A 19300-nucleotide genomic window follows, 5' to 3' on the forward strand; every position below is an offset into this window, starting at 1 on the left:
AATGCTGACTTCTTGTCTGGTGGAGGAAATTTCTGAGCAAAATGGATAAGTGCCCATTTGATTTTCATTGGGTCAATTGGAAAGATGCCTTGAGGACAGTTCAGAAGTCTAAGGGGCTCCTCTCCAATCACAGGTCCATAAGTCTTCCAAAGCAGAATGCTTTGCGGAAAGGGTCCTGGATACTCTGAGTGATCCTACTTCCCAGGACAACTTTGGGATTCTGGTTTTCCAATGAAATACTCCACAACCATAACAAATATGGTTCAAGCAGACCAAGGCATTGCTCGTATTAGTGGCAGGTCTTGGTCACATCCATGTGGAACACATTCATCAGGTGTGCCGAATATCAGAGATACTGGGACATGGTGAATTATTCCAAGATTTCAGATGAAAGTATAGGAAAATTATGCATCAACTTTCTATAGAGTTGAAGCATGAACAGAAGGCTTCAGATGGGTTCATGTCCAGTGGAACCATGGAATAGGAACTACAGTAGGAATTCAGAAAGGTAGCACCCTTGGGATTGTGTTATACTAGTCTGTTGAAAGGATCAGGTACAGAACATTCATGAGTCACAAGACCATCACAAGACCAGCAAAGCCATAGAGATAGACTCTTCATCACTTACTGCAATGTTCATAAGGTACCATATTTGGAGCTTGACAATATAATGTTTGTTCTGTTGGTTTTCAGTGTGGCTTAGATGATTCTTCATTTTAACTTGCTTATTTCTCTCTTTTTGAAAAGGAGTGTTTGCTTTAACTCAGTGTTTCCATTATATCATATTAGTATACAACTTGAGGTTGATTTTTACAGGGGCTCACAGCTGACAGGAATTTACCTTGAGTGTCATCTGAGTTTGGACATGGACTATTGAGTGGTGGTCATATGTCCTCATAAACCAAGTGAACAATTAAGAACACTGCTTGAGGTTATGCTTGTGAAAAGGATTTCCTTTCAATAGTGTCTTTCATGAATGTGCCATAAAAGGGTGACAGTGCTATAGCTTTCCATTTTGAGGTGGTGTGTGTATATCAGACAGAAACTTCTGTCATCCAGGTCTTAGTCTTCTCTTTCTGTCAACTGATCATACAAACTTTCATCCATACATGCAAGCTGGCAGAGAGAAGGCGATATTATAAGAGTGGCGTTGGGGGAATTAAGGATCCCCAAGTAGCTTCATTGTCCCTTCAGTTTCTACTTAGTCCCAAACATATATGTGCCACTTCTATTTGATAATGGAGTCTCACCATATGACTTGGTGGGTAGCATAACATCCATTTCATGATGAAAAGCTCAGATCACAGGTAACTTGATGGCTCGTGATTAAACATTTCCTCTACCAATGCCCAATCACATGCTGAGGGCTGTTTCTCATAAGGAGAGTGAATATTTGCTAAAACGGTTTTGCCTCAAAATCCTAAGGGTCTACTCTGTAATTCACCTACATAGGCCTGTCACAGTCTCCAACAAGCTTTCTTAAATGCCATTGTCAATTGAAACCCCAAATCATATGGCCCAAGTGATAGAACACAGCCTTCTCCCATTTGAGTTCCTCTTAAAGGTAGCAGCTCTTCAGGTTACTTGGTAAGAGGATCAGAGTAATACACCCAAAAGGAATTAGAACTCCAAATCCAAATTGCTCTTTAGAATTTTTGAATCTTTCTTGGTTGTTTTAGGGGCCAGATCCAGTAACTTATGCTTTACCTGAGTAGGGATATATTGATATATCTCACATCACTAAATCATTAGAAATTTAATTGAGGTAGAAGGACTCTGGATTTTTATCCGATTTATTTCCCATTATTTGTCATAATAATGTCTTAGCAGTAAGTTTAGGATTGTTTGTTTCTTTCCCACTAGGTTAGTCAGCACAATATTACCAGTGGAAAGGACCAGTTTGATGTCTTGGTGGAATGAAAAGGTGATTAATATCTCTGAGAAAATATCTGCAAATTATATATCTGAATAAAGTCTTCTTTAGCTGCTACTGCTAACAACTGCCCAGTAAGATTTCTCCTCAAGTTTCAGCATAACGTAGGGTGGCTAGGACCATGTTTGGAATTTAAGTTGCATTTTGCCTGAGGACAAATTATTTGGGATTGAATCCTGAATTAATAAAAGGTAATAACCCACTTAAACTCATGTTTGGATGAGCTGAGAAGCATACTAATCAACACACTCAGAACAGTACATTTTGTATGTAAACTGAAGTTGTCATAAACATGTCACTAGTGTCCTTTGTGAGGAATAGCAACACTGAAATAAAGTATAATATTTTTCTTTCGCTGTTCTGGGGGTCAAACCAAGGTTCCTGCACATGCCAGGCCATCAGTTTTTGTTGTTAAAACTAGAACTGTTGACAGTGAATTGATGTTTATGATTCCAGAGTTGGTGATGCTTGTGGGACAAACTAGAGTTTTCATAGTGTCCAAATCCACAGTGCACAGTAGAACAACTTTACTTGTCCTACAGGGAATCCATGGGCACTCTCAGGGGAATTGAGGAACTTTATTCCTACCACCTCTGAGAAGGCACACAGTTATACAACTAGTTGACTTTTGTACAAAGTAAACCTTATATAAACATTTTCTTGAGACTGGTAAATTAAACATCTGAAATGAATGAGTTTGCAAAGAACTGTTACCTTCGTTATTTTCAATCCTGTACTATTGTCTTTTCTTTCTCTTTTATAAAGCCTAATAATTTTAAAGGATCTCCACAATCTCTTTCAATTTATTGGTAAGAGAGAAATGACTTCGGCTTTTTAAATTCTTTATGAGAAAGAATATGTCATTTAACTTGTAACAATTTAGGTTGGGTTTGGAAGAGCCAGGTGGAAAAATAGAAAACAGTGCACTATCTTCATATTTAATTTTGTGCTAAAATTTGGATAAGCAAAAATGCTGTAAGACAGATTTGTTCCCTTTAGGGATGTGCCTGTTATCTTGTTAATCTAACTATAATAACTTTATTTGGTGATCTAGGATGTTAAACAATTTAAAATAGGCTCAAATATTCAATTTGCACTTATTTTTACATGAGAAATATTTCTGATGATTCTGATAAGAAGACCCATTGTGCTTAGTGAGCCATACATTCTGGTTAATTTTTTTGTTTATTGGTTCTTTTTGGTTATACACAATAGCAGAATGCATTTTGATTTAATCGTACAAGCATGGGATATATCTTATTCCATTTAGGATCCCATTCTTATGGATATACATGATAATGGGAGTCACTGTGTTATTTTCATATATATAGATATACATGGGAAAATCATGTCAAATTCATTCCACTGTCTGTCCTTTTCCTACCCCCCTTCCTTCCCTTCAATCCCCTTTACCTAGTCTACTGAACTTCTATTCTTCCTCTCATCTTCCCCTCCTTATGGTGCGTTAACTTCCACATATCAGAGAAAACATTCTTCCTTTGGCTTTCTGATTAAACTTTTAAGATGTCACACAAATATTAGTTTTCTACAGTCACACCTTCTGAAGTATATTTTGGATAATTTATATGTATATCGTAGGAAAAGCATAAAAATGTTCTTGCACTGTTCTTTACAGCATTTATGATTTATGAAGTACTCACAAACAAATTGAAGGTGATTATTTTCAGTTATCTAATGATTAGGAATTGCATGGAACATATCCCACTCCAAATAAAAGTACACATCATCATCACCACTGTTTATTTATATTGATTTTCTCAAATTCCATTAGCTGGCTACATGTTATTCTGCTAAAAGGGCTGTTTGGTGAGGAAAATGCTCTCTAAAGGAAGTTCATTTAAGTTTCTATACTAACAAAGATAAGGAAACTTAGAAAGTTTTATTGTGTATAGTTTACCACATGACGTTTTTATATTCCTGTACTTAGGGAAGTGATTGCTATAGTCAAGCCGATGGACATCCCATCAAGTCATAGAATTACTTTTTTTGTTGCTATTGGTGGTGGGAGTACCTAAATCCTACTCTCTGGTCATATTATCAGTATATATATTAAAATATTAATTTTTAAAATTATGCTTATACTTCAGTATAAAGCAACTTTTAAATTTGGTAATACTAGCAAAAAATAGAAAAACAATTTTAAAGTAAAATTTTAAATCATTTCTCTCTCCTTTGTACTCAAATTCCTTAAAAGAAAAAATTGAAGTTTGAATAGAAAGAAAGGATAAGTTTCCCTTGGTTGACAACTCTTAGTGAATAATTCAGGTTTAAGACAAATATCTGTATCCAGATAAATATCTGAACCTTTCTCTTTATCTCACACTCTGCTCATCCACGCGTGTCCCCGTTATCTTCTTTTTCTTCCTCCTCCTTGTTTTCTTTTCACCCACCCCAAATAGTTTTTCCACTTGTTATAATTCTCCTCTGCTTTACTTCTTCTGTGCTTCTCTCATTTGAGAACTTTATGGAAATGCTATATAGTAAATAAATCTTATCTTCGATGACACGCCACGTGAAAACCCCTTCTGTTCTCCACACAGCCGAGGCTGAACTCTGACATTCTCTTCACCACTGTGATGCTTGTTTCCCATGCACTTCCAATAATTCTCTGAACGATCACCTAACAGAAACTGCTCTGTCTAAACCTACTGAAACTTTCTTAATTTCTGCTCTCAATTATCTCTGTTAATTCTTGCCCAGTTGGATTATCCATTATTGTATTTAACACCATTCTTCACTTTCCTTTTTTTTTTTTCTGTTTATGTCCACAAACTTCACTTTCCATTTTCACCATTCCTTTGGGATCACTCTGATCAGTATTCTTTTCTTTCTGGTCTCTTTTTTATCTCTTCTATTTGGGGCTCTAAGTTTGTGATAAGAAATAATTTTTAACTAAATCAAAATTGGCTCAAAGCTAGAAATGCTAGAGAAGTTGGAGGAATAAGCTGAATAGGGACAGACAAATGCAAAGCATCCAGTTAGCAGCAAAGATAATAATATGCTACTTTTGGTACCGTAGACCCAAAATTTCCACTGATTATGCCATTGTGGCAGATGTAGGATGCATTTGCTGGAAAGCTGATATTGTTGCCATGGGTTGCTTTTGCAATTCAAATTCTCTTTTTCCCATGTACCTTTGTACATTCACTTCATTTCATTTCAGGCAACATTCAGTGAGGACATGGAAAAGGACAATGCAACATTGCTGACGGAGTTTGTTCTCACAGGACTTACACAACAACCGCAGTGGAAACTCCCCCTCTTCCTGCTCTTCTTGGCAATATACCTGATGACCCTTGTGGGAAACCTTGGTCTGATTTCTCTTATCGGGAATGACCTTCAGCTTCACATCCCTATGTACTTTTTCCTTGGGAATTTAGCATTTGTGGATGCTTGGTTGTCATCCACAGTGACCCCAAAGATGCTGATCAATTTCTTAGGCAAGAGCAGGATGATATCTCTCGCCGAATGCATGATACAATTTTTTTCCTTTGCAATTAGCGTAACCACAGAATGTTTTCTCCTGGCAGCGATGGCTTATGATCGCTATGTAGCCATATGTCAACCTTTACTGTATCCTGTGATTATGACCAATAGACTATGCACCCGGCTTCTGGTTTTATCATTTGTAGGTGGATTACTTCATGCTATAATTCATGAAAGCTTTTTATTCAGATTAACCTTCTGCAATTCCAACATAGTACATCACTTTTACTGTGATGTTATACCATTGTTAAAGATTTCTTGTACTGATCCTTCTCTTAATTATCTAATAATTTTTATTTTCTCTGGTTCAATACAAGTATTCAGCATTGTGACTATTCTTGTTTCTTATTCACTAGTTCTCTTTACAATTTTAAGAAAGAAGTCTGAAAAGGGCATGAGAAAAGCCTTCTCCACCTGTGGAGCCCATCTCTTTTCTGTGACTTTATACTATGTCCCCCTTCTCTTCATGTATGTGCATCCTGCATCTTCGCAAGCAGACGATCAAGATATGATTTTTTCTCTATTTTATACTGTCATAATTCCTGTGTTAAACCCCATGATATATAGTCTGAGAAATAAGCAGGTCATAGATTCACTGAAAAAAATGCTGAAAAGAAATACTTAGATGTTTTATTAATACTTATTCTCCTTTTATTAAAAGTCACCAAATTTTGGAGTCAAATTGTAGATGTTTTCAATAGTATTGAATAGTTTTGCAATTATTATTTTTCCAAAATACTAATGAGTTAATTTTGGGGACATTATTAACATCTTAAACGTTTGTATATATCATTCAAAAACAAGCAATATAGATCAATGAAGTATTCATACTAGAGTAACTAAAGCAAAAAAAAGTGAAAAGATCTTAGTTTTATGTTCTTTTATAATATACTGATACTTATATTATTATTATTTATTTAGATTCATATACTTATATTTACAATTATATTAATATAGTATAGGTCCTCTCAAAAGAACCCTAGTATGATTTTTTAAAGATAATAGGGCTGCATAGGTAGGGACCCACACTACATTTACTCTATAGACACTGCAGGTTTGTGTTTGAGTGAGCAGAAGAAAAATCCCAGGAAATCTACCAATCATGAAAAGGGCTTCCTTATTTTTGAGTACTAATGACCTAGATTTCTTGGAGCAAATGAACTCACAAATCACACAGAGAAATAAACAAATATTGGAATATAATCAGAAAGAAATTAAAGTAGTAAGTGTAGCGATAAACGTAAAATAATGTTCTTATCTCAACGTGCTTCTCTGAGTAAAAAGAAGAGGTGGGTTGCCTCTTTTTATCTTTCTTCTTTCCAAGTACCTTTACAACTGTGTTTGTTTCTTTTGGACAATCTAAAGAGCCTTAGCAATACAGAAAGTTTGTAATTTAAATAACTAAGTATGGGTGGCCATAGGAAAAAAAAAATGACAGAAAAGAAGGGAAAAGTTTTCAAACTTCCTAAAGAAAAAAAGTCAAAAGAGGAATAAAAGAAAAATAACAGCATTTAAAGATTATTATTATTTTTTTCCATTCTTTTTTTAAATTTGCATCTTTTTTTTAATTTTATTGTAAACAAATGGGATACATGTTGTTTCTCTGTACATGGCGTAAAGACATACCATTTGTGTAATCATAAATTTACATAGGGTAATGTTGTTTGATTCATTCTGTTATTTTTTCCCTTCCCCCCACTCCTCCCACCCCTCTTTTCCCTCTATACAGTGCTTCCTTCCTCCATACTTGCCCCCCTCCCTAACCCTAACTCTAACCCTAACACTAACCCTTCCCTCCCCCCCATTATGCGTCATCATCCACTTATTAGTGATATCATTCGTCCTTTGGCTTTTTGAGACTGACTTATCTCACTTAGCATGATATACTCCAATTTCATCCATTTCCTGCAAATGCCATAATTTTATCATTCTTTATGGCTGAGTAATATTCCATTGTATATATATATACCACAGTTTCTTTATCCACTCATCAACTGAAGGGCATCTAGGTTGGTTCCATAGTCTGGTTATTGTGAATTGAGCAGCTATGAACATTGATGTGGCTGTATCTCTGTAGTATGCTGATTTTAAGTCCTTTGGGTATAGGCCAAGGAGTGGGATAGCTGGGTCAAATGGAGGGTCCATTCAAAGTTTTCTAAGGAATCTCCACACTGCTTTCCAGAGTGGCTGCACTAATTTGCAGTCCCACCAGCAATGTATGAGTGTAGCTTTTTCCCCACATCCTCTCCAACACCTATAGTTGCTAGTATTCTTGATAATCGCCATTCTAATTGGGGTGAGATGGAATCTTAGGGTGGTTTTGATTTGCATTTCTCTTATTACTAGAGATGTTGAACATTTTTCCATATGTTTGTTGATTGCTTGTAGATCTTCTTCTGTGAAGTGTCTATTCATTTCCTTAGCCCATTTGTCGACTGGATTATTTGAATTCTTGGAGTAGAGTTTTTTGAGTTCTTTATAGATTCTGGAGATTAGTGCTCTATCTGAAGTATGATTGGCAAAGATATTCTCCCACTCTGTAGGCTCTTTCTTCGCATTGCTGATAGTTTCCTTTGCTGAGAGAAAGCTTTTTAGTTTGAATCTATCCCAGTTATTGATTCTTGCTTTTATTTCTTGTGCTATGGGAGTCCTGTTAAGGAAGTCTGGTCCTAAGCCGACATGTTGAAGATCTGGACCTACTTTTTCTTCTATAATCTGCAGGGTCTCTGGTCTGATTCCGAGGTCCTTAATCCATTTTGAGTTTAGTTTCGTGCATGGTGAGAGATATGGGTTTAGTTTCATTCTGTTGCATATGGATTTCCAATTCTCCCAGCACCATTTGTTGAAGAAGCTATCTTTTCTCCATTGCATATTTTTGGCACCTTTGTCTAGTATGAGAAAATTGTATTTATTTGGGTTTGTGTCCGTGTCCTCTATTCTGTACCATTGATCTACCTTTCTATTTTGGTACCAATACCATGCCGTTTTTGTTACTATTGCTTTGTAGTAGAGTTGAAGATCTGGTATTGCGATACCCCCTGTTTCACTCTTCCTGTTAAGGATTTCTTTAGCTATTCTGGGTTTCTTATTCTTCCAGATGAATTTCATAATTGCTTGCTCTATTTCTATAAGGTACGTCATTGGGATTTTAATTGGAATTGTATTGAATTTGTATAGCACTTTAGGTACTATGGCCATTTTGACAATATTAATTCTTCCTATCCAAGAACATGGAAGATCTTTCCATCTTCTAAGGTGTTCTTTAATTTCTTTCTTTAGTGTTGTATAGTTCTCATTGCAGAGGTCTTTCACCTCTTTTGTGAGATTGATTCCCAAGTATTTTATTTTTTTTGAGGCTATTGTGAATGGGGTAGTTTTCCTAATTTCTCTTTCTGAAGATTCATCACTTATGTATAAAAATGCGTTGGATTTATGGGCATTGATCTTGTAAGCTGCTACTTTACTGAATTCACTTATGAGTTCTAAGAGTTTTCTGGTGGAATTTCCAGGTTCCTCTAAATATATAATCATGTCATCAGCGAACAGGGATAGTTTGAGTTCTTCTTTTCCAATTCGTATCCCTTTAATTTCTTTGATTTGTCTAATTGCTCTGGCTAGAGTCTCAAGAATGATGTTGAATAGAAGTGGTGAAAGAGGGCATCCCTGTCTTGTTCCAGTTTTTAGGGGGAATGCTTTCAGTTTTTCACCATTTAGAATGATGTTGGCCATGGGCTTAGCATAAATGGCCTTTACAATGTTAAGGAATGTTCCCACTATCCCTATTTTTTTCTAGTGTTTTGAGCATGAAGGGGTGCTGTATTTTATCAAATGCTTTTTCTGCATCTATTGAAATAATTATGTGATTCTTGACTTTAAGTCTGTTGATATGGTGAATTACGTTTATTGATTTCCTGATGTTGAACCAACCTTGCATCCCTGGGATGAAACCCACTTGATCATGGTGCACTATCTTTTTAATATGTTTTTGTATGCGATTTGCTAAAATTTTGTTGAGAATTTTTGTGTTGATGTTCATTAATGATATTGGTCTGAAATTTTCTTTCCTTGATGATTCTCTGTCTGGTTTAGGTATCAGTGTGATATTGGCTTCATAGAATGAGTTTGGGAGGGTTCCCTCCTCTTCTATTTTATGGAATACTTTGAGAAGTATTGGAATGAGCTCTTCTTTAAAGGTTTTGTAGAACTCGACTGAGAACCCATTTGGTCCCAGACTTTTTTTTGTTGGTAGGCTTTCGATGACTTCTTCTATTTCAGTACTTGAAATTGGTTTATTTAAATTGTGTATGTCCTCCTCGTTCTGTTTAGGTAATTCATATGTCTCTAGAAACCTGTTGATGTCTTTGAAATTTTCTATTTTGTTGGAGTATAGATTTTCAAAATAGCTTCTAATTATGTTTTGTATTTCAATCCTGTCTGTTGTGATATTTCCTTGTTCATTCCGAATTTTAGTGATTTGGGTTTTCTCTCGTCTTCTCTTTGTTAGTGTGGCTAAAGGTTTATCAATTTTGTTTATTTTTTCGAAGAACCAACTATTTATTTTGTCAATTTTTGTATTGTTTCTTTTGTTTCAATTTCATTGATTTCAGCTCTGAGTTTAACTATTTCCTGTCTTCTACTACTTTTGGTGCTGGTCTGTTCTTCTTTTTCTAGGGCTTTGAGCTGTAGTGTTTTTGAAATGTGTTATTCACATTAAGGAACTTTAAATGCATTTTGCAAAAGTTCAAGTAACGGTAAAGTTACACGTCACGAATAGTACCCAGTTTGTGGCTGGGAAATAAAAAGTCCTCGGATATTGTCTGTCCTCACTCTGCATATTATTTAAATATAAGGGGTGGTTCATTTACAGGTTTATCCTTGTCATTTACCTCCCCATACTGAAATTCCTTGCATATTTCTGTTGATACCACTGAGTCCCTCTTCCTTCAAAATCCCCCCCTGTGTTTCCACAAATTATAGCTACTCATCTCTTTCATCCTGCTGTTACTCTCTTCCCTCCCCAACATTGCTGCCAGATGATTCTTATACATGAGTCTCAGATTAAATCATATCCCTCTTTAATAACTTTTAGTGGATTGTCATTGCTACCAGATTGTATGCATGTATGTTATCAGTACTTAGATCTGCATGAGTTTCTTCATGAGTATGTACAGATTATATGATAGGCATGTAGATATGCATATATAAGTACAAATATACATAAATTTACTCCTTATCCTAGTTTTGTTTATGGTAACTAGCACTATTTAGGTTTCTTGTCACTATAACTTTGGTTTACTTCTGCAATGTCTTCCTGCACAATTCTCCAAATGAAACCTGTATTATAGCTGAAATGAGTTACTGAAAACTTTCTGTGCACACTTCTGTCTGAAGTAATGCCTTGTTCCTACGGGACTGTCAGCACAGAGCCCCTCCTCCACCAGCTCCCATTTCTAATTTACAATGGTGATGATATGCCTTCCTCAAGGACTATTTGCCATGAGAAATTTTCATGATGTATTTTCAAATAATTGAAAAGAGGATAAGATTATTTACACACTTGAAACATATAGCAGTTTATTTATTCTTCTTAAGTAGAATCATCCCTGGATAATAATTATTTGGGCTCTAAATTTTTTCATAGATTAAAATTAATAATTCTGACTACTCTTTACATTATTGCATGCATAACACAGTGGTTTACACACATGAAGCACTACATAAGTTTTTTTGAAATAGTTTTTAAATAAAAATGAACCTAATGCACGAATGCATGAATTCGGGAAGGATGTACCACTTTTTCCAATTTTGAAATAATTCTAGGTAAATTTCTAGCCTGAGAATAACTGTTGCATGTAGCTCTACCTTAAGTTTCTTTAACAAAAAGTACTCTGTATTTTTTGTTCTTTTATTTTTATTTTTTTTTGCTAGGATTGAGTCCTGGGATAGAGTGTGACAAAATTCCAGGAAGAAAATATTTAGCTATATGCTTGTGTTAAAGGACACAAACAATAGATATTTTAACCAAGTGTCTTACTTTTATTTCCAGAGGTCCCTATCACAAGATTAAAAGATATCATTTTAACAGTTTTTGTTTCCTTGAGGGATATCACCAAACCCCAGAAAATAGAAAAAAAAGAACCACATTCAAGTTGTCACCTAGATATTTGGTTGTTTATTCATTAGTATAACATAAAAACAAAACTGATAAACATAAGCAGATATTTCTTCTGCTCTCATGAATCTGTATTGTAATAATTTGCTTTTCCTTGGATGAGAATGTGAAATTAAGGTGTGAATACATGGGCAAGTTATGCAACCTGTGGAATCTTTAGCTTTGGTAAGTATGGAATAAGCAATTGGGAGCCTCTCAGAAAATCAGATTTTTTTTTCTTGATTCAACTTTTTTTTAATTATTGCAGACTGACAACAAATTTAATGAAGACTTTTTAAAGTTAGCATTCAGATATAATACTAGTGTATCATCTACTACCAAGCTTCAATTCCGGTGTAAAGCTTTGTCATTAATACAAACCGAGTACTATTTATTGAATTCTAATATTTGTCTAATTACCAATATCTTCTTAGAAATACATCCCTTCCAAGAGTGTGGTATGAGGGACAACGCAAACTGTATTTGTGTTGATGTTCCTTGAAACAGAAAATCACCAGAAATGCGATTAGTATTTATTCTCTGTTGTATTGTGTACAGAGCACAAGTTATTCATGTTTCACTTTTTTCTTTTTGTTTATTCTCTCCCATGAGTGTTTTTTTTTTTGCTTTCCCCAGTTATATTTACCACATAACTTGAACTGTACTCTCATCTTCTGAACAACTCATTTATTCCGAAAATTGAATGCCCTTTAAAAAATGAATTGTCGGTGTTTAATATCACTGTACTTCTCTTTGGAGAAATGCTATGGTTTTATTCATTAGAAGGGAAAATAGCAGGAGAAAGGGAGACAAAACATCTTGAAGGATTTTAACTGGTTTAAAATACATTTTTAAGACTATCATAGCAACATAGGAAAGAGAACACAATAAATGATAATGATGAAAATAAAGGTGTCCAGACCACATTTTTGCATATGAACTACAAGAATCCATAACAAATCATGACATAAAATATCAGCCATGTTGACCCTAGAAAATGTTGTTTCACTAAGAGAAATGAAAGCAATCAGAAAAGTCTACAAAAAAATCAATGTGTTTAAACTTTTAGTTCTCTCATTTTCATGACTATATCCTACCTTCAGGACTCATACTACCTCTACCGACAATTAATTGATATCAAGACTGTCTTGATAAAATCAGATTTCCTCTGCAGATTTCTCATGCTCTTGACAGGTTTACATTTCCTCTCCTCTTTAGTACAATTCCACTACTTCATTGTTCAAGAAATTCACCACAGTAGCATGTTGATGTCATACCATTCTCAATTCCATTATAAATTTATTCCTTCAAGTACATCATTCCTCTTATCATAGAGGGAGGCTGAAATCAGGTAAAATCAAAACTTTTGCCAAGCCATTATTTTTAACAAGATATTCAATGTTTGGCTTTTTCCTTTTTAATAAATTGTGAATATGTTTACATATTTTAATGAATGTTTAGATTTAGAGGATGATATAATTTAGTTAACTTCACCCAATCGTTTGTAAAACTGTGCATGTTACATTAAACTCATCTCATGAAAATTACATAAGAGACTTTTTCTTTTCTTTTTGACTTCAGTTTAACCACACCGAAGATTCCTGGGTTTTGTTTCTTTTTTAAATTTTTTCTAATTAATTATACATAACAGTATAAGGCATTTTGACACATCATACATGAATGGAGTATAGCTTCTCATTCTTCTGGTTGTACATGAGGTGGGATTACACCAGTCCTGTAATCACATATGCACATAGGGCATTAACGCTCAATTCATTCTACAATCCTTCCTACCCCCATACACCCACCACTCCCTCCATTCCCTTCTGCCTAATCCAAATTACCTCTTTTCTTCCGTAGTCCCCGCACCTTATTGTGAATTAGCATCTGCATATCAGAGGAAACATTTGGTATTTGGTTTGGGGGATTGGCTTATTTCACTTAGCATGGTATTCTCTGACTCCATCCATTTCCCAACAAATGCCATAATTTAATTCTTCTTATAGGCTGAGTAATATTCCATCATGTGTACATACCAAATTTTCCTTATTCATTTACCTTTTGAAGGGCAAAAAGGTTTCATCCATAGTATAGCTATTGTAAGTAGAGCTGCTATAAACATTGATGTGGCTGCATCACTGTAGTATGCTATTTTAAGTCCTTCGGGTATCCAAAGAGTGGGATAGCTGGGTTAAACCATAATTCCATTCCAAATTTTCTGAGGAATCTCTGTACTGCTTGTATTGCTTTCCATAGTGGTTGTACCAATTTGCAGTCCCACCAGCAATATATGAGTGTACCTTTTCCCCACATCCTCTCCAACATTTATTATTGCTTGTATTCTTGATAATTGTCATTCTGACTGGAGTGAGATGAATTCTTAGAGTAAATTTTGATTTGCATTTCTCTAATTGTTAGAGATATTGATCATTTTTCCATATATCTGTTGATCAATTGTATTTCTTCTTCTGTGAAGTGTCTGTTCAGTTATTTAGCCCATTTAATTGATTGAGTTATTTGTAGGCTTTTTGTGCGTGTTTGTGTGCATGTGTGTGTGTGTGTGTGTGTGTATGTGTGTCAATCTTTTGAACTCTTTATATATCCTGGAGATTAATGCTATATCTGAGGTACCTGTGGTAAAGATTTTCTCCCACTCTGTAGGCTCTCTCTTCATGTTACTGATTGTTTCCTTTACTGAGAAGAAGCCTTTTGGTTTGAATCCATCCTATTTATTGATTCTTCATTTTACTTCTTGTATTTTAAGAGTCTTGTTAAGGAAGTCAGTTCCTAAATCAATATGGTGAAGATTTGGGACTACTTTTCCTTCTATTAGGCACAGGATCTCTGTTCTACTGTCTAAGACTTTGATCCACTTTGGGTTGGATTTTGTGCAGGGTAAGAGATAGGGATTTAATTTCATTTTGCTACATATGGATTTCCAGTTTTCCCAGCACCATTTGTTCCAGAGGCTATCTTTTCTCCAATGAATATTTTTGATGCCTTTATCTAGTATGAAATAATTGTATTTATGTGGGTTAGTCTCTTTGTCTTCTCTTCTGTAACATTGGTCTATGTGTCTGTTTTTGTGCCAATACCATGCTGTTTTTGTTAATATGACTCCGTAGTATAGTTTGAGGTCTGGCTTTGTGATATCTCCTGCTTGCTTTGGATATTTTGTGTCTCTCATTTTTACAAATGTATTTTATAACTGCTTTTTATAGTTCTATAAAGAATATCATAGGGATTTTAATAGGAATTGCATTAAATCCATTCTGCTTTTGGTAGTATGATCATTTGACAATATTAACTCTGTATATACAAGAGCATAGGAGACCGTTCCATCTTGAGGTCTTCTTCATTTCCTTTCTTCAGTGTTATGTGGTTTCCATTGTGCAAGTCTTCACCTCTTTTGTTAGAATGATTCCCAAATATTTTTTTGAGACTATTGCGAATGGGCTAGTTTTCCTAATTTCTCTTTCAGTGGATTCATCATTGACGTATAGGAATGCATTTGATTTATAGGTGTTGATTTTATATCCTGCTACTTTGCTGAATTCTTTTATTAGTTCTAGAAGTTTTCTGGTGAAGTGTTTTCAGTCTCCTACATAATCATGTCAATAGCAAATAGTGAGAGTTTCAGTTCTTCTTTCCCTATTTATATCCCTTTAGTTTATTTCTTCTAATTGCTCTGCTAAATTTTCAAGGATGATGTTGAATAGAAATGGGGAAAGGGAGCATCCTTGTTTTATTCCAGTTTTTAAAGGATATGCTTTAATTTTTCTCCATTTAGAATCATGTTGGTCTTGGGCTTAACATATATAGCTTTTCCAATGATGAGGTATGTTCCTACTAACCCTATTTTTTCTGGTGTTTGGAACATGAAGGGGTACTGTATTTTGTCAAATGCTTTTTCTGCATCTACTGAGATTGTGATATGATTCTTGTCTTTAATGTGATAAATTACATTTACTGATTTCTGTATATTGACTCAAACTTGCATCACTGGGATAAAACCCACTTGATCATGGTGCAGTATCTCTTTAATATGTTTTGTATGTGATTTGCCAGAATTTTATTGAGAAATGTTGCATCTATGTTTATCAGAGATATTGGAATAAAATGAAGAGTATTGCTGCTAATTTTTTTAAGGTCTTGTAGAAATTGGCTGAGAATCTGTCTGGTTCTATACTTTTCTTATTGGTAGTTTTTTGATGGCATCTTCTGTTTCATTGCTTGAAATTAATCTGTTTAAATCACATATGTCCTCCTGATTTAGTCAGGGCAGGTCATATGTCTCTAGATATTTGTTCATATCGTCAAGAATTCCTATTTTATTGGGTTATAAATTTTCAAAATAGTTTCTGATTATCTAAATTTCAGTAGTGTCCATCATAATATTTCCTTTTTTTTTGTAAACATTTTTATTGTAAACAAATGGGATACATGTTGTTTCTCTGTTTGTACATGGAGTAACAGCATACCATTTGTATAATCATACATTTACATAGGGTAATGATGTTTGATGCATTCTGTTATTTTTTCCTTCCTCCCCATCCCTCCCACCCCTCTTTTTCCTCTATACAGTCCCTCCTTCCTCCATTCCTGTCCCCCTCCCACCCCCCCTTATGTGTCATCATCCGCTTATCAGTGAGATCATTCATCCTTTGGATTTTTGAGATTGGCTTATCTCACTTAGCATGATATTCTCCAATTTCATCCATTTGCCTGCAAATGCCATAATTTTATTATTCTTTATAGCTGAGTAATATTCCATTGTATATATATACCACAGTTTCTTTATCCATTCATCAATTGAAGGATATCTAGGTTGGTTCAACAGTTTGGCTATTGTGAATTGGGCAGCTATGAACATTGATGTGGCTGTATCTCTGTAGTATGCTGATTTTAAGTCCTTTGAGTATAGACTGAGGAGTGGGATAGCTGGGTCAAATGGTGGGTCCATTCCAAGTTTTCTAAGGAATCCCCAAATTGCTTTCCAGAGTGGCTGCACTAATTTGCAACCCCAAGAGCAATGTATGAGTGTACCTTTTTCCCCACATCCTCTCCAATAACTATTGTTGCTTGTATTCTTGATAATTGCCATTCTAATTGGGGTTAGATGGAATCTTAGTGTAATTTTGATTTGCATTTCTCTTATTACTAAATATGGTGAACATTTTTTCATATGTTTGTTGATTGCTTGTAGATCTTCTGTGAAGCATCTGTTCATATCCTTAGCCCATTTGTTGATTGGGTTACTTGTATTCTTCGTGTAGAGTTTTTTGAGTTCATTACATATTCTGGAAAGTAGTGCTCTATCTGAAGTATGAGTGGCAAAGATTTTCTCCCACTCTGTAGGCTCTCTCTTCACATTACTGATAGTTTTCTTTGCTGAGAGGAAGCAATTTAGTTTGAATCTATCCCAGTTTTTGATTCTTGCTTTTATTTCTTGTGCTATGGGAGTCCTGTAAGGAAGTCTGAAACTAAGCCAACAAGGTGAAGATTTGGACCTACTTTTTCTTCTATAAGATGCAGGGTCTCTGGCCTGATTTCAAGGTCCTTGATCCATTTTGAGTTGAGTTTTGTGCAGGGTGAGAGATAGGGATTTAGTTTCATTCTGTTGCATATGGATTTCCAGTTCTCCCAGCACCGTTTGTTGAAGAGGCTATCTTTTCTCCATTGCATATTTTTGGCACCTTTGTCTAGAATGAGAAAATTGTATTTGTTTGGGTTTGTGTCTGTATCCTCTATTCTGTACCATTGATCTACCTGTCTATTTTGGTGCCAATACCATGCTGTTTTTGTTACTATTGCTTTGTAGTAGAGTTGAAGATCTGGTATTGCGATATCCCCTGTTTCATTTTTCCTGCTAAGGATTGCTTTAGCTATTCTGGGTTTCTTATTCTTTCAGATGAATTTCACGATTGCTTGCTCTATTTCTGTAAGGTACATCATTGGGATTTTAATTGGAATTGCATTGAATTTGTATAGCACTTTAGGTACTATGGCCATTTTGACAATATTAATTCTGCCTATCCAAGAACATGGTAGATCTTTCCATCATCGAAGGTCTTCTTCAATTTCTTTCTTCAATGTTTTGTAGTTTTCATTATAGAGATCTTTTACCTCTTTGGTTAGATTGAGTCCCAAGTATTATATTTTTTTGAGGCTATTGCAAATGGAGTTGTTTCCCTCATTTCCCTTTCAGATGTTCCCTTGCTTGCATATAAAAATGCTTTAGATTTATGCGTGATTTTATAGCCTGCTATTCTGCTGAATTCATTGATGAGGTCTAAAAGTTTTCTGGAGGAGGTTTTTGGATCCTCTACATATAGAATTATGTCATCAGCAAATAGTGACAGTGACAGCTTAAGTTCCTCTTTTTCTATTCATATCCCTTTAATTTCTTTGATCTGCCTAATTGCTCTGGCTAGAGTTTCGAGGACAATGTTGAATAGAAGTGGTGAAAGAGGACATCCCTGTCTTGTTCCCATTTTTAAAGGGAATGGTTTCAGTTTTTCTCCATTAAGAATGATGTTGGCCATGGGCTTAGCATAAATAGCCTTTACAATGTTCAGGTATGTTCCTGCTATCCCTATTTTTCTAGTGTTTTGAGCATGAAGGGGTGTTTTATTTTGTCGAACGCTTTTTCTGCGTCAGTTGAAATAACCATATGATTCTTATCCTTAAGTCTATTGACATGATGGATTATGTTTATTGATTTACAAATGTTAAACCATCCTTGCATTCCAGGTATGAACCCCACTTGATTGTGGTACACAATTTTCTTAATATGTTTTTGGATATGGATTGCCAATATTTTGTTAAGGATCTTTGCATCTATATTCATCAAAGATATTGGTCTAAAATTTTCTTTCCTTGATGTGTCTTTTCCTGGTTTGGTTATGAGGGTGATATTAACTTCATAGAATGAGTTTGGTAGGGTACCCTCCTTTTCTATTTCCTGGAAACCTTTGAGAACTATTGGCATGAGTTGTTCCTTGACGTTCTTGTAGAACTTGGCTGAGAATCTGTCTGGTCCTGGGCTTTTCTTGGATGGTAGATTTTTAGTGGCTTTTTCTATTTCATTGCTTGATATTGATCTGTTTCAATTGTGTATGTCCTCCTGGTTCAGTTTCAGAGAAGCATATGTCTCCAGAAATTTGTCAATGTCTTCGGTAGATTCTGTTTTCTTGGAATACAGATTTTCAAAGTAGCTTCTCATTATGTTCTGTATCTCAGTAGTGTCTGTCATGATATTTCCTTTTTCATCACGAATTTTAGTAATTTGAGTCTTCTCTCTCCTTCTCTTTGTTAGTGTGACTAAGGGTTTGTCTATTTTGTTTACTTTCTCAAAGAACCAACTTTTTGTTTTGTCAATTTTTTGAATAGTTTCTTTTGTTTCAATTTCATTGATTTCAGCTCTGATTTTAATTATTTCCTGTCTTCAACTACTTTTGCTGTTATTCTGTTCTTCTTTTTCTAGGCCTTTGACCTGTAATGTTAGTTCATTTAGTTGTTGACTTTTCATTCTTTTCAGGAATGCACTCCATGCAATGAATTTTCCTCTTAGTACCGCTTTCATAGTGTCCCAGAGATTTTGATATGTTGTACCGTCATTCTCATTGACCTCTAAGAAATTTTTTATCTCCTCCCCCATGTTTTCTTGTTATCCATGTTTCATTCAATAGCATATTATTTAGTCTCCA

The 19300-nt window shown here is 35.0% G+C and overlaps 1 protein-coding gene across 1 annotated transcript; it reads left to right on the forward strand.

Moving 5' to 3' along the window:
* Positions 1-5135: 5135 nt before the first annotated feature.
* Positions 5136-6065, forward strand: LOC306637764 (olfactory receptor 5H17-like; the record flags this gene model as incomplete). Its single annotated transcript, XM_079100555.1, has 1 exon — positions 5136-6065. One exon carries the CDS (start codon positions 5136-5138, stop codon positions 6063-6065), a length of 930 nt encoding a protein of 309 aa, XP_078956681.1.
* Between the last annotated feature and the right edge of the window lie 13235 nt (positions 6066-19300).

Source organism: Sciurus vulgaris, assembly GCF_902686455.1.
Source record: "Sciurus vulgaris genome assembly, chromosome: 10".
NCBI lineage: Eukaryota > Metazoa > Chordata > Mammalia > Rodentia > Sciuridae > Sciurus > Sciurus vulgaris.